The 15,929-nt window shown below is 43.0% G+C and overlaps 1 long non-coding RNA gene and 2 gene segments (V, D, J or C); 2 read left to right on the top strand and 1 right to left on the bottom strand.

Annotated features, from left to right (window-relative positions):
- Positions 1-124: 124 nt before the first annotated feature.
- LOC115544139 (immunoglobulin kappa light chain-like) overlaps positions 125-15,929 on the bottom strand; it is a 38,907-nt gene continuing 23,102 nt past the window's right edge. The window contains 2 exon segments of the V gene segment in view: positions 125-450; positions 1,039-1,070. Coding sequence covers positions 125-450; positions 1,039-1,070 — 358 coding nt within the window.
- Positions 1,538-15,929, top strand: part of LOC115544141 (Ig kappa chain V-III region MOPC 63-like) — a 32,851-nt gene continuing 18,459 nt past the window's right edge. Inside the window, 3 exon segments of the V gene segment in view lie at positions 1,538-1,594; positions 1,694-2,003; positions 3,306-3,308. Coding sequence covers positions 1,543-1,594; positions 1,694-2,003; positions 3,306-3,308 — 365 coding nt within the window.
- Positions 13,602-15,205, top strand: LOC115544151 (uncharacterized). The gene is made up of 2 exons (XR_003976812.1): positions 13,602-13,676; positions 14,674-15,205. It is a non-coding gene; the product is annotated as an uncharacterized LOC115544151 (long non-coding RNA).

The following is a 15,929-nucleotide window of genomic DNA, read 5'->3' as shown; positions in this document are numbered from 1 at the left end:
AATCAAACACGTGTTATATTAATGTAATTCAGCAAAAGCTGCAGGGCCACCTGAGACAGAGAGATATAAAGCAGACGTGTCAGAGGAGATCTGTATCCTCCAGTACTTCCATGCTGGAGCCTCTCTACTCTGAACACTCTCCAGGATTCAGGGTTTGAGTGACAGGCTGCGTCTGGCCATTCTTACTGGCCTCACAGCTCACTGAGCCCGCCTTCCTCCACTGGTCTGCAGGGAGGGTCAAGGTGCTGATCCAGCTGTAGTGGCCATCTTTCCCCAGGACCCCCAGGCTATCTGACACCCCCCCAGACCTGCTGCTGCTCCCCACCTTCCAGCCAAGCTTCCAGTCTGAGGGGAAGCCCCCACTGGCCACACACACTAGTGTAGCACTGCCCTGCTCCAGCTCCACTCTGGAGGGAGGGAGGACGCTCAGCGTGGGCTGCACCACTCCCACTGGAAGAGAGAGAGAGAAGTGGACAACAGGCTCAGTTAACATCAGCCTCATAGGAGCACAGAGGGAAGGGAACATCAGCATTCATCAGGATATGTTGTTTATTGTAATGTGGAAATGTATATAACCTTATTCATCTTTTTTTTCAGGTTGCCTTTCTTAAAAAGTCTTTCTTTCAGGCAGTGAAAGAAATGTCTATTTCATTTCGGATTTGGCAAGAAAACTAACAGGATATTTTAAGCAAATAAATACAATACAAATAAAAGATTCTCTTCATTCAATTATGACTGCATTTTTAGATTCCGAAACAGAACCTGTATGAAACTTGTTTGCCCATTTATTGAAGTTCAATGTAAATCAATTATATTCTTAATAACTTTGGATTTCTCACCAGAAATAAATAATTTGAAAAAAAATGTCAACAATAACTTTTAATGACTGAGATCCATTAGAGAATGTTTACACTGTCAATAGCTAAATAAGAAAAAATAAAATTTGGTTTAAAAAAAGAAAATCTATTGATCTTTAGGGGTAAGTTAATCAAAATAGGTTTTCAAAGTTAGTACTATGTCAGATCTCCTTGTACTTACAGTCAACAATGAGTTTGGTGCCTCCACGGTGCCTATCTTATAAGAACTTTCCAAATGAGTAAGAAATAAGAAAAGGAATAAGTTGTTAATTATTTAAAAAATTACTCTTTTAAACGCAAATTTTAAAAATAAAGGATTTTTTTTCAGAGATTGCAATTCCAATCGTTTAAACCAAATCAATATTTGTATTCCAAAAGTGTGAATGTAGAAGAGATACAGTGGTCCTCACAGAATGTCTGCAGTCACTCTCACCCAGGGGCGTAGGCAGGAGGGGGCATCCTCTGAGCATGATCCTTAACAGGGCCGTGCCCCCCCCCGCTGGCCCCCACATGGCTAGGCCCCTGCTCTCACCCCCAGTCTGATGAATGGAAACAGGTCATTTCCATACAGAGGAAGCTTTGCATGCTCAGCTGAAACTGGGGTTCTGAAAGGGTTTAAAGTCCTCTGAGTTCAACACTGCAGGACTCTGAGCAGTCACTCAACACCCCAGAAACCGTGGCAACCATGAATCACCTCACCCTCCTTTTCTGGACAGTGGTCTGTGGATCCTTAACAGGTTGGTTCATTCCACTCAGTCAAAATGTGGACCACCCTTCTTTGATTGCTTGTGTTTTCTATCGGATAACTCAATGTGTGGTTTGTTTGTTTTCTACAGGAACCAGCAGTCAGGTGACTGTGACTCAGACACCAGTAGTGTCCGTTACTCCAGGATCCACGGTCACTCTGACCTGTAAAACCAACACAGCGGTTTTCAACAATGATTTTATATTCTGGTATCAACAGAAGCCTGGAGAAGAACCCAAGCCCCTAATAACACGTGTCAGTACACGTGAATCATCAACCCCAGCTCGGTTTAGTGGCAGTGGAAGCAGCACTGACTTCTCTCTGACCATCAACGGCGCCCAGCGTGAAGATGCAGCAGTTTATCACTGTCAGAGTACCCACTATCCTAACAGTGTCTGGGTGTTCACACAGTGATTGAGAGCCGTACAAAAACCTCCCTCAGTCACACTGCGTAGACACTGAGCTGTTACAGCAGGAACCTGCTGCAGCTGCTGAGGGGGAAGAGACTCTGACACAGAGCGCTGAGCACAGAGCTGGCTCTAACCAGGGGCCTCAACCAAGAGCCAGCATTATATCCCTCAGCATTATTAAACATACAAGTACTACCTCAACCACAATACATAACATACAGCTACTACCTCAACTACTATTTATTACATACAACTACTACCTCAACCAACACGTATTACATACAACTACTACCTCAACTATCAAATATTACACACGACTACTACCTCAACAACTACATATTACTTGAACTACCACAATCAATAATGCTACTTCCTGCACTACAATATATCACATACAACTATCACCTAATATACAACATATTACACGCATCTACTACTTCAACTACTAGCTTACATAATTTATGCCTCAAATTCACATTACTTACATACAATTACTCAAGACTTAAGACGTGTGGTTTCTTATCATGATTCTGTGTTATCACTGCTTTATAGACCTACAGAGTGGTAGGTTAGCTGGTCACTTGTGCAGACACTAGAAATGCACCTTATAGAACCTCACCTTTTATACAGTCTAGTTACTCATTAGACTGAATTCTTGTTACAATGACTACTCATCAAATAAAATGATTTTAGTAATATACCACTCATCTCTTGAGATGAGTGGCTTTGCATGAATATTAATGTTTGACAGTTGGATCAAATATATATAAATTTTTCATTCATCAAAATCTATGAATACGGTCAGAATCGTAGGATATACATTTATTAATTTCACATTTGAATATGTTTTTATGAGTGCACCATTTGGCAGAACATGAAGCGTTTCTAAATATATTCATTACAAGGTTTACATTTTTCTTTCAAAAGTGATGAACTCACTCAACCTCATCTCTCTCACTTTCATGTCTCTCAAAGTAGATACTCGTCCGCCCACAGGCTCGCTGTTTTGCATGACTTGGAGTATCTCTGAGGGCCAAGCGTTAAATATGCTCACTGCCAGCCATCACAAACACACCCAGAGCAAGATGAGGTCGTCCACAGCCTTGCTAGCATTGTTGGCGTTTCTTACTCATGGTGAGACTTATGGCTCCGTCACTCTGCACATGTTCTTATGACTTCACTCTGATCCCTCCTGCTGCTTTGGGCTCTATTCTGTGTTGATCCTGCTGTATTTCCTCCCTTCTCTGCTCCTGATGTGCTCTAAGCTAACGTTACGCTGAACACTGTCTTAAGTCGGTTCAAAAGGCTCATCCTCCACTTCTTATTGCAGAGTCGTCTGCCGGCAAATTTCTGACACAACCTGACAAATCCAAGACTATCAGTCTGGAGGGGACTGTGTCCATCAGTGCCACGGGGAGCTCAGATATTGGGGATGACCTCAGCTGGTACATCCAGAAACCTGGAGAAGCTCCCAAACTGCTGATATACAATGCAGAAGATACTCCTACAGGGACCCCAGTTCGGTTCAGCGGCAGTAGATCTGGGACTAGCTACACTCTCACCATCTCTGGTGTCCAAAGGGAGGATGGAGGAGTTTATCACTGTCTGGGTGTCCATGCTGGCCCTGTGTTCACACAGTGATTTAGAGCTGTACAAAAACCTCCCTCAGTCACACTGCGTAGACACTGAGCTGTTACAGCAGGAACCTGCTGCAGCTGCTGAGGGCAGGGGCGGCGCCAAACGGTTGCTTGCCGTTGCTATAGCAACTCCAAGCAATTACTCAGAAACCCCAGAGCAACCCCTGATTTTTTGTCAAACTCAAACAACATATTTGAAATAATGCCATTTTCCGTAAAATGGTATTAAATAAGTTCAACTAAACCTATGGCCGAATGCGGTAGCCGTCACCATACCGACCATTCCTGTCATATGAATCACCAGATTAAGTGCATAATCAGTGAGTAGCGTCAACATTTCAGGGCCGTGACTGGACTGTCGTTCAAATCAACGCGAGTCAGCCTGGGACTCTCCTCTCCTCCCCTCCCCCTCACCGTGCCCAGTTCCCGAGCGTTGGGCATGCACACACTCTGTAAGTGACATGAACAGATTAAAAAAAAAAACATACACACAATTAACACAAACTATCCCAAGCAATATGTACAATATTAATTAATTATTATTTAATGTACATGAAACAATAATTTCATTAATAGCATAGTCTTACGAAAAATAAATAACATTTCAAATATGCGGACATCTCGCGGCGAGATTATCAGTCAGAGATGTTCGTTGCCGGCTCGTTGGCGCTTAAAAAATATGGACAAGTTTTTACTATTTCGAAAGAAATCAAGTTCAAACACGACTCGCGATGGCGAGGCTGAGGATGGGCTCGTTAATAGCCAGACTTGTGTTGGACTTGGCAGTTGTTCGGAGGGGGGTTATGCTGAGGTCAAGAAACGGAAGAAAATATTGTAGCCTACACAGTTCTGAATTAGCAATACAATGTTAGCAAATGCTTGCTAGCAATGTTGGTGTGTTAAACCGTATGGATTAAAGTGGAATATTGCAAGACGTCCTGTGATCAAGACATCGATTTAAGGTAGGCCGTTTGGTTATTAAGTTTGCCCGTCGCAGCATATTGACTTGGGGCCCATGTGATTTTGTTTTGAAGTAGAACTAGATTCTAGGTTTGGCTCATGCCAAAGGATGGGTTTATCGTAGCCTGGTATGATCCGCCCTTAATTGAAGTATTATGAAGTATAATAGTATCAACTATAATAGCAACTATTGTATTAATGTTCCACATAGGCCTACATTTGAGACGTATCGCGCAACTAATGTGAATGCTTTGGAATGTACCGTGGCGACGGTGGGTCTGAGATGTGCAATTCACCACTATTGACAGGACAGCTAACCTTGTAGTTGGGGGACTGCTGACGGGCTGTTGATTGAGAGAACTATGTTGTTTGTTATATGTCGTGTGGCCGCAGTGCCACCTGGACTAGCAGTGAATGTGTACATGCCGCTGGGCTATTTTCATGTTGGCCTTCTTAAAGATCTTCCTCTATATTGTTCTATGTCTTTACGTCTTTATATCTGTGCGTGTGTGAGGGAGAGGGAGAAAGATAGCGCACGTTGAACTGTCAAATGATACGATCACACTCAATCACAGTGGTGCGATTAGTCTGTGTTGTTACGGTACTGTAAACTTGCCTCGTACGGGACCGCAACCACCCCAACCCGTGCCGAAAATGTCTTCCCGGCCGTGCCTCTGCCAAATTCAGGTGTTTTGATCAAGGTTTTTTTTTTTGACCAGCAACCTCTTGAATTCATACAGCAACTGTTAAGCAACTGCAACAAATTATTTCTGGCGCCGCCACTGGCTGAGGGGGAAGAGACTCTCACACAGAGCGCTGAGCACAGAGCTGGCTCTAACCAGGGGGTCTCTACCCTTGGTTGTAATAAACATATTTAATTAAATCAATGTCCTTGAAATCAATTAATGGGTTTTAATAATATTTCTAGCGAATCAATTATCAACTCATTCTTGGGTTATAGTGAAAAACAAGTGTTTGTGTGTCGGTAAGACGAGTCTTTAATGTGCGGGAGGTTTTTGTACAGCCTCTTAATGAGTTTGTATCACTGTGGTACACTTTTGGTGGAGGCACCAAACTCATCATTGACTGTAAGTAAAAGGAGACCTTTCTTGACATTTTGAAACTTTACATGAAATATTGAGCATGATTTTAAAATGTTTTAATTTATTTATACTTTTCATGTATTGTTATTTTTTCTATAAATAAGTTGAGTACACAGTTGGAATATACTGTTTTAAAGAGTTTCGTATTTTGGCTTAAATTAACAAAATTTGTTCAATACATATGTCCGATTGCATTATGCGTTTTCCAAAATATTATTTTCATTATTTTTGACTATTGCTGCAACATATTTTATTTCTTAAAAAAATAAGTATTTTGTAATTTGGACAAAGTAGTTTAATTGAAGTTCAGTGGAACTTCTAAAAAATCAGTAAATATTAGAAACATATTAAAAAGTATTTACATGCTTTGAATTACTAATCCTGCTTTTCTCTCATATTTTGCATGTGCAATTAGCCACATGATATGATTTGAAGAAAGAGAAATTAAGATTGATTCATTCCAATAAAAATAAACATAAATATGTTTTTGTGTAAACTGGATTCCTAATGTAGTGACATTAAACTAAATGGTTTCCATCCTCTTTAATATCACCAACTGCTGGTGAACAGGAAGCTGTCCCTTCCCTCTGTGCTCCTATGAGGCTGATGTTAACTGAGCCTGTTGTCCACTCCTCTCTCTCTCTTCCAGTGGGAGTGGTGCAGCCCACGCTGAGCGTCCTCCCTCCCTCCAGAGTGGAGCTGGAGCAGGGCAGTGCTACACTAGTGTGTGTGGCCAGTGGGGGCTTCCCCTCAGACTGGAAGCTTGGCTGGAAGGTGGGGGGCAGCAGCAGGTCTGGGGGGGTGTCAGGTAGCCTGGGGGTCCTTGGGAAAGACGGCCACTACAGCTGGAGAAGCACCTTGACCCTCCCTGCAGACCAGTGGAGGAAGGCGGGCTCAGTGAGCTGTGAGGCCAGTAAGAATGGCCAGACGCAGCCTGTCACTCAAACCCTGAATCCTGGAGAGTGTTCAGAGTAGAGAGGCTCCAGCATGGAGGTACTGGAGGATACAGATCTCCTCTGACACGTCTGCTTTATGTCTCTCTGTCTCAGGTGGCACTGTAGCTTTTGATGATTTACATTAATATAACACGTGTTTGATTCATTAACATGATGCTCTCTGGATTTTACCCCTTGGTTGTGTTGGTCACATGTTGAACATTTAATAAAGATGTTAAGATTAAATCCTTTCTTGTCATCATTTGCTATCATTTATCTTTCGTATTTCCAAATAAATGTGGATTCTAATGAGCATATAAAACCTCTGCCATCTTTATCCAACATATTTCCCTACCATTTTGAAAGAAGGGTTAAGGCTATGGTGTGTATCTCTGAAGGAGCAAAGTATTGTTTGTGGGGATTTCCTTGGAAAGTGTTTTCACTTTATCCAGTGGACCAGTGTCAGTCATAGAGACACTGCTGTTGAAATGACCCACGTGTGTCAAACTGACTTTCTGTCACTTCATATAATAGTAGTTCAGAGAGATGCTCCAGATTTCTGCAGATATCAACTTAGAAACTTGTAAAATTACGTCTCAAAAGACATTCAGTATCTCTCAACAGGACATAAGAACCCTAGCATGCTGAGTGGTGGAAACAGTAACATATTAATAATGTCTGTCTACGAGTTAAAGACCATACCGACAACGCTAAAAAATGTGTTTCTTTAAACGTATTCTGTGAGCAGTGAGCTGTGGCTATTCAAATGATGTCCAGTTTTAGCTGATGTGCATCTGTGTCTCTTGAGTCACAGAGAGTCAGGGTAAATATAGGGCTGAGGTTTTCAGAACAGTCTCTTGAGACTCCAGTGAAAGAAGTGTCCGTGCATGTCTCCATACCAGCTCAGTTGCGCCCTCTAGTGTGTAACCAACACCATTGCAATAAAGACTGATTCCATGACCTCCACTCTGTTCACCTCTTTAACAATAATTAAAATATTCCCGAGTAGCATGCTTTTGTTTCATCAGGATTGACCCTTCGTTCATAGATAAATCACGTCAATCCAACATTAAATCTCCTTATTTCATGTGTGCCCTATGACTGGACAGCACAAAGACACTGGGGAGCTATGGGGACAATGGTGTTTGGATCGTATTTATTATTGTTCTACGTACGGTTTGGTGACCCTGGTCAGAGTCCAGTTTATTATTTAGTATATGTTTTTTCGTGTCTGGTGGGGGGGTGGACTTCGGCTGGGGATCCCCCCCCCCCCCCGATCCCTACCTGGTGTTGGGGGGGTGGAGTGTGTGTGGTCGATGGCTGGTTGAAGCAGCCTCACTGGGACAGGCTGCACACCTGTGGTGAATCAGTAATCAAGGCACAGGATAAACCAGTCGTACACACACACACACACACACACACACACACACACACACACACACACACACACACACACACACACACACACACACACACACACACAGACACGACAGAGCTCTGTCACGTCTGTGTTCACCTCCTTGCGTTGTTTGTAATTTGTTGTTGTTGAGGCAGTTTTATCCAATATGTTGCAGTTGCGGTAGTAGTTGTATGTTATACGTAGTAGTTGAGGTAGTAGTTGTAAGTAATATGAGGAAGTTGAGGTAGTAGTTGTATATAATACGTGGTGGTTGAGGTAGTACTTGTATATTATGGGTGGTAGTTGAGGTAGTAGTTGTATGTGATATGTTGTAGTTGAGGTAGTAGTGGTATATTAAACGTGGTAGTTGTACTTGTATGTTTAATAATGCTGAGGAATCTAATGCTGGCTCTTGGTTGAGGCCCCTGGTTAGAGCCAGCTCTGTGCTCAGCGCTCTGTGTCAGAGTCTCTTCCCCCTCAGCAGCTGCAGCAGGTTCCTGCTGTAACAGCTCAGTGTCTACGCAGTGTGACTGAGGGAGGTTTTTGTACGGCTCTCAATCACTGTGTGAACACCCAGACACTGTTAGGATAGTGGGCACTCTGACAGTGATAAACTGCTGCATCTTCACGCTGGGCGCCGTTGATGGTCAGAGAGAAGTCAGTGCTGCTTCCACTGCCACTAAACCGAGCTGGTGTTGGTGATACATGTTGGTTTATATATTTTATGATGCGCTTGGGGGCTTCTCCGGGTTTCTGTTGGTACCAGGATAGACAATCACCTAAAGAAGAATGTCTATAAACCGCTGGGTTTGTTTTACAGGTCAGAGTGACTGTGGATCCTGGAGTAAAGGACACTACTTGTGTCTGAGTCACAGTCACCTGACTGCTGGTTCCTGTAGAAAACAAACCAACCAAACATTGAGTTATCCAATAGAAAACACGAGCAAACAGAGAAGGGTGGTCCACATTTTGACTGAGTGGAATGAACCAACCTGTTAAGGATCCACAGACCACTGTCCAGAGAAGGAGGGTGAGGTGATTCATGGTTGCCACGGTTTCTGGGGTGTTGAGTGACAGCTCTGAGTCCTGCAGTGTTGAACTCAGAGGACTTTAAACCCTCTCAGAACCCCAGTTTCAGCTGAGCATGCAAAGCTTCCTCTATATGGAAATGACCTGTTTCCACTCATCAGACGGGGGTGAGAGTGACTGCAGACATTCTTGGAGGACCGCTGTATCTCTTCTACATTCACACCATTGGAATAAAATTTGATTTGGTGTAAACAATTGGAATTGGATTCTATATCATTTTTTCTTGTTAATTCGATCTTGGTTTGTATGAAATTCATTAATTTTCAAAATTGTGCCTAAAAAAGTTATTCATTACAGCGGAACCTAAAATGTTATAATAAATGAAAACATATTATTTTTTGGAATCAAATGCATGTTTATTACATCCATTCTTTCATTTTGAAAGCTCTTACAAGTTCAGTTTGTGGACTGGTTTGGCTCGTTTATTTGTTATGTTTGATTGTGAGACTCCAAAGATTGTTTTAAAATGTTATATATTTTTTTTATTCTACTAATTCGATCTAAAGTAGAAAAAACAATAGCTGTAGAGAGTAAAATATTGAATAATTAAAAGATTTCTGTGAAAAGCGAGTGTTAGTGTGTCAGTGAGACGAGACTTTAATGGGCTGGAGGTTATTGTACAGCCTCTTAATGCGTTTGTATCACTGTGGTGGACTTTTGGTGGAGGCACCCAACTCATCGTTGATTGTAAGTACAAGGACACTTTTCTTTGCTTGGAATATTTAACTTTCTTTCCATTTATTTAAGCTTGATAATCTTTATATTTTTCACTTTGCTATAGTTTTAATTTCTTGTAGTTTTTTCAGAAAGAAAGCTGGGGACAAAGTGTGAATATATTGTGGTACAGAGTTCTGTCTTTTAAATTACACTGAATATGTTGCATGTGTTCTACAATATAATGCATTTCATGAGAGACTTAATTATTGCTGTTGCATTATTTAATTGTCACATTTAAGTTAGAAGAAATTTAAACTTGTGCAAAGTCGATAAATGTTAACCCAATAAATTGCTGAATTTTGAAGTTAAATAGGAACATGTAATTACTGGTTTAATGAAGAACTTTTAAGAAAATTGGTTCCCTTCCTCTTTAATGTCACCAACTGCTGGTGAACAGGAAGCTGTCCCTTCCCTCTGTGCTCCTATGAGGCTGATGTTAACTGAGCCTGTTGTCCACTCCTCTCTCTCTCTTCCAGTGGGAGTGGTGCAGCCCACGCTGAGCGTCCTCCCTCCCTCCAGAGTGGAGCTGGAGCAGGGCAGTGCTACACTAGTGTGTGTGGCCAGTGGGGGCTTCCCCTCAGACTGGAAGCTTGGCTGGAAGGTGGGGGGCAGCAGCAGGTCTGGGGGGGTGTCAGATAGCCTGGGGGTCCTGGGGAAAGATGGCCACTACAGCTGGAGCAGCACCTTGACCCTCCCTGCAGACCAGTGGAGGAAGGCGGGCTCAGTGAGCTGTCAGGCCAGTAAGAATGGCCAGACGCAGCCTGTCACTCAAGCCCTGAATCCTGGAGAGTGTTCAGAGTAGAGAGGCTCCAGCATGGAAGTACTGGAGAACACAGATCTCCTCTGACACGTCTGCTTTATCTCTCTCTGTCCAAGCTGGCACTGTAGCTTTTGTTGAATTACATTAAAATAACATGTGTTTGATTCATTAACATTATTCTCTCTGGTTTTTACCCCTTGCTTGGATTTGTCACATGTTGAACATTTAATAAAAACGCAAAAAATACAATATTTCTTGTGATATTTTCCAATCGTGTAACTGCTGTGTCTGTCGATTAATCCTTACACCAAAGAGTATATTGAATAAAGGTTATCTTTATTAGACAAACTTCATCACCATTTTGAATGAAGGCTTAAAGCTATGGTGTGTATCTCTGAATGAGCAAAGTGTTGGTTGTGTGGATGTTGTTGTAAAGTGTGTTCAGTGTATTCAGTGGAGCAGTGTCAGTGATAGAGCCACTGCTGCTGCAAAGACCCATGTGTCAGACGGACTTTATGTCACTTCATAGAATAGAAGTTCAGAGGAATGTCCAGGTTTCTGCAGATACCAACTTGTAAACATGTTAAAGTATGTCTCTCGAGACAATCAGTAAATCCCACACAGACCTTAGAACCCCTAGCATGCTGAGTGGTGGAAACAGTAACATATTCATAATGTCGGTTTATGAGTCAAAGAACAAACCGGCATCGCTAAAAGATGTGTTTCTTTAAACGTATTCTGTGAGCAGTGAACCGCAGCAATTCAAATGATGTCCAGTTTAGTCTAGCAGATGTGCACCTGCGTCTCTTGAGTGACAGAAAGTCAGTGGAAATGTAGGGCTGAGGTTTTACAAGAGTCTCTGGAGATTCCAGTGAAAGCAGTATGTGTGCATGTCTCCATACCAGCTCAATGGCGTCCTCTACTGTCGAACCAACACCATTACAATAAAGACTGATTCCATGGACTCCACCATCGACAGGTTTGATTAAATATAGAGCAGGCTTTATTCTATTCCTAATATTAATAAGAAAGTCATTCCTTTCATCAGGACGTAAGCTGCTTTAAATGTGGTTGACAACAACCAAAAAAATATGAAATATCATATTGTAAAATAATCAAAAAATAAATAAACAAATAAATGAGAAAACATCATGTTCCAAAGTCCAGGCCCAGTAAGTGGGTCTCCAGGCAGCTTGTGAAAACGCAGATGGATCCAGCGTTGAGGATCTCCCGGGGAGCGAGTTCCACAGAGTGGGGGCAGCCACCCTAAAGGCTCTGTCCATAGCTGAAGTCCCTAACCCGGGGTGGGGGGGTGGGGGGGTAAAGCAGTCCGTGGTCTGAGGGACAGAGATTCTGGGAGGGGGAGTAGGGTCTGAGGAGCAGTGAGAGGAGCGGGGGCTAGAGGGACTGGGGGGTGAGGAGGAGGAGGAGGAGGAGGAGGAGGAGGAGGAGGAGGAGGAGGAGGAGGGCTGGAGGAGGAGGAGGAGGAGGAGGAGGAGGAGGTGCTGCAGGACCTTAATGGGAGCCGGTGGAGGTGGATGAGGGGGGGGGGGGGGGGGGATTGGTACACTGGAGCCGATCCAGGGCTCTGTGGGGACCCCCCAGTGGGACTCCATGACCTCTGTCCAGAGGGGAGGTGATGAAGGCATGGATGAGGGTCTCTACCACGGGGGCAGTGAGGGACGGCCCCAGTCTGGACATGTTTCTGAGGGGGTCCAATGCCTATCTGTTGATGGACTCCATGTGGGGAACCAGTGATAGGGATGAGTCTGTGACCCCCCAGGTTGGGGACTGGAGAGAAGGGGCAGACGGAGCAGCCGTCCAAGGAAGGACCAGATCCCCGACCTTCTGGGGCCTTGGGGGCCCCAACCAGGGGGGGGGGGGGGGGGTTGTAGTTGAGGTTGTAGTTATATTCAATATGTCGAAGTTTTAGTTGGATGCAAAACAATGTAGTACATGTAGTACTTGTATGTTATATCTTGTTGTTGAGCTAGAAGTTATATATTATATGCAGTAGTTGAGGTAGTATTTGTACGTTATATATTGTAGTTGAGGTAGTAGTTGTATGCAACGCGTGCAGTTGAGGTAGAAGTTGAATGTAATATATTGTAGTTCATGTGGTACTTGTGTGTGATACGTGGTAGTTGAGGTAGTTATATGTGATAAGTGGTAGTCGAGGTAGTAGTTGTTTAATAATGCTGAGGAATCTAATGCTGGCTCTTGGTGGAGACCCCTGGTTAGAGCCAGCTCTGTGCTCAGCGCTCTGTGTCAGAGTCTCTTCCCCCTCAGCAGCTGCAGCAGGTTCCTGCTGTAACAGCTCAGAGTCTACGCAGTGTGACTGAGGGAGGTTTTTGTACGGCTCTCAATCACTGTGTGAACACATCGCCACTATGGTAACTCTGACAGTGATAAACTGCTGCATCTTCACGCTGGGCGCCGGTGATGGTCAGAGAGAAGTCAGTGCTGCTTCCACTGCCACTAAACCGAGCTGGTGTTGGTGATACAAGTTGGTTTACCAATTTTATGATGAGCTTGGGGACTTCTCCAGGTTTCTGTTGGTACCAGAATATATAGGTATTGACCAACACCGCTGGGTTTGTTTTACAGGTCAGAGTGACAGTGGATCCTGGAGTAAAGGACACTACTGGTGTCTGAGTCACAGTCACCTGACTGCTGGTTCCTGTAGAAAACAAACAAACCAATCATTGAGTTATCCAATAGAAAATACAAGCAAACAGAGAAGGATGGTCCACATTTTGACTGAGTGGAATGAACCAACCTGTTAAAGATCCACAGACCACTGTCCAGAAAAGGAGGGTGAGGTGATTCATGGTTGCCACGGTTTCTGGGAAGTTGAATGACAGCTCAGAGTCCTTCAGTGTTGAACTCAGGGGACTTTAAACCCTCTCAGAACCCCAGTTTCAGCTGAGCATGCAAAGCTTCCTCTATATGGAAATGACCTGTTTCCACTCATCAGACGGGGGGTGAGTGTGACTGCAGACATTCTTGGAGGACCGCTGTATCTCTTCTACATTCACACCATTGGAATAAAATTTGATTTGGTGTAAACAATTGGAATTGGAATCTATAACATTTTTTCTTGTTAATTCGATTTTGGTTTGTATGAAATTCATTAATTTTCAAAATTGTGCATAAAAAAGTTACTCATTACAGCGGAACCTAAAATGTTATAATAAATAAAAACATATAATTTTTTGGAATCAAATGCATGTTTATTACTTCCATTCTTTCATTTTGAAAGCTCTCACAAGTTCAATTTGTGGACTGGTTTGGCTCGTTTATTTGTTCTGTTTGATTGTGAGACTCCAAAGATTGTTTTAAAATGTTATATATTTTTTTTATTCTACTAATTCGATCTAAAGTAGAAAAAACAATAGCAAAAATGTTGAATAATTAAAAGATTTCTGTGAAAAGCAAGTGTTAGTGTGTCAGTGAGATGAGTTTTTAATGGGCTGGAGGTTTTTGTACAGCCTCTTGATGCGTTTGTATCACTGTGGTTGACTTTTGGTGGAGGCACCCAACTCATCGTTGATTGTAAGTACAAGGACACTTTTCTTTGCTTGGAATATTTAACTTTCTTTCCATTTATTTAAGCTTGATAATCTTTATATTTTTCACTTTGCTATTGTTTTAATTTCTTGTAGTTTTTTCAGAAAAAAAGCTGAGGACAAAGTGTAAATATATTGTGGTACCGAGTTCTGTCTTTTAAATTACACTGAATATGTTGCATGTGTTCTACAATATAATGCATTTCATGACAGACTTAATTATTGCTGTGGCATTATTTAATTGTCACATTTAAGTTAGAAGAAATTTAAACTTGTGCAAAGTCGATAAATGTTAACCCAATAAATTGTTGGATTTTGAAGTTAAATAGGAACATGTAATTACTGGTTTAATGAAGAACTTTTAAGAAAAATGGTTCCCTTCCTCTTTAATGTCACCAACTGCTGGTGAACAGGAAGCTGTCCCTTCCCTCTGTGTTCCTATGAGGCTGATGTTAACTGAGCCTGTTGTCCACTCCTCTCTCTCTCTTCCAGTGGGAGTGGTGCAGCCCACGCTGAGCGTCCTCCCTCCCTCCAGAGTGGAGCTGGAGCAGGGCAGTGCTACACTAGTGTGTGTGGCCAGTGGGGGCTTCCCCTCAGACTGGAAGCTTGGCTGGAAGGTGGGGGGCAGCAGCAGGTCTGGGGGGGTGTCAGATAGCCTGGGGGTCCCGGGGAAAGATGGCCACTACAGCTGGAGCAGCACCTTGACCCTCCCTGCAGACCAGTGGAGGAAGGCGGGCTCAGTGAGCTGTGAGGCCAGTAAGAATGGCCAGACGCAGCCTGTCACTCAAACCCTGAATCCTGGAGAGTGTTCAGAGTAGAGAGGCTCCAGCATGGAGGTACTGGAGGATACAGATCTCCTCTGACACGTCTGCTCTAAGACTCTCTGTCTCAGGTGGCCCAGCAGCTTTTGTTGATTTACATTAATATAACTTGTGTTTGATTCATTAACATGATGCTCTCTGGATTTTACCCGTTGCTTGTGTTGGTCACTTGTTGAACATTTAATAAAGATTTAAAGAATAAATTCTTTCTTGTCATCATTAACTATCGTTTATCTTCTGCATTTTCGAATTAATGTGGCTTCTAATGAGCAAATACAACCTCTGCCATCTTCATCAAACAAATTGACCCACCATTTTGAAAGAAGTTGGTGTGTATCTTTGAATGAGCAAAGTGTTGGTTTCGGGATGTCGTTGTAAAGTGTGTTCCCTGTATTCAGTGGACCAGTGTCAGTCATAGAGCCACTGCTGCTCACTGTCAGACTGACTTCTGTCACTTAATATAATAATAGTTCAGAGAGATGTCCAGGTTTCTGCAGACACCAACTTAGAAACATGTAAAAGTAAGTCTCAAAAGACATTCAGGTTCTCCCACCCAGACATAAGAACCCTAGCAGGATGACTGGGGGAAACAGTAACACATTCATAATGTCCGTCTATGAGTCAGATCAAACCGACGTCGCAAAAAAATGTGTATCATTAAACGTATTCTGTGAGCAGTGAACTGTAGCTAGTCAAATGATGTCCATTTTTAGCTGATGTGCACCTGTGTCTCATGAGCGGCAGAAAGTCAGTGGAAATATAGGGCTGAGGTTTTCAAGGAGTCTCTGGAGATTCCAGTGAAAGCAGTATGTGCGCATTTCTCCATACCAGCTCAATGGCGCCCTCTAATGTCCGAACAACGCCATTACGATAAAGACTGGTTCCATGAACTCCACTATCTTCAGGTTTTGGGGTGGGGGGGTAAAG

This window comes from Gadus morhua, chromosome 5 (genome assembly GCF_902167405.1).
Source record: "Gadus morhua chromosome 5, gadMor3.0, whole genome shotgun sequence".
Lineage (NCBI taxonomy): Eukaryota > Metazoa > Chordata > Actinopteri > Gadiformes > Gadidae > Gadus > Gadus morhua.
The sequence above is the reverse complement of the archived record's forward strand: the minus strand, read 5'-3'. Positions and strand labels throughout refer to the sequence as shown.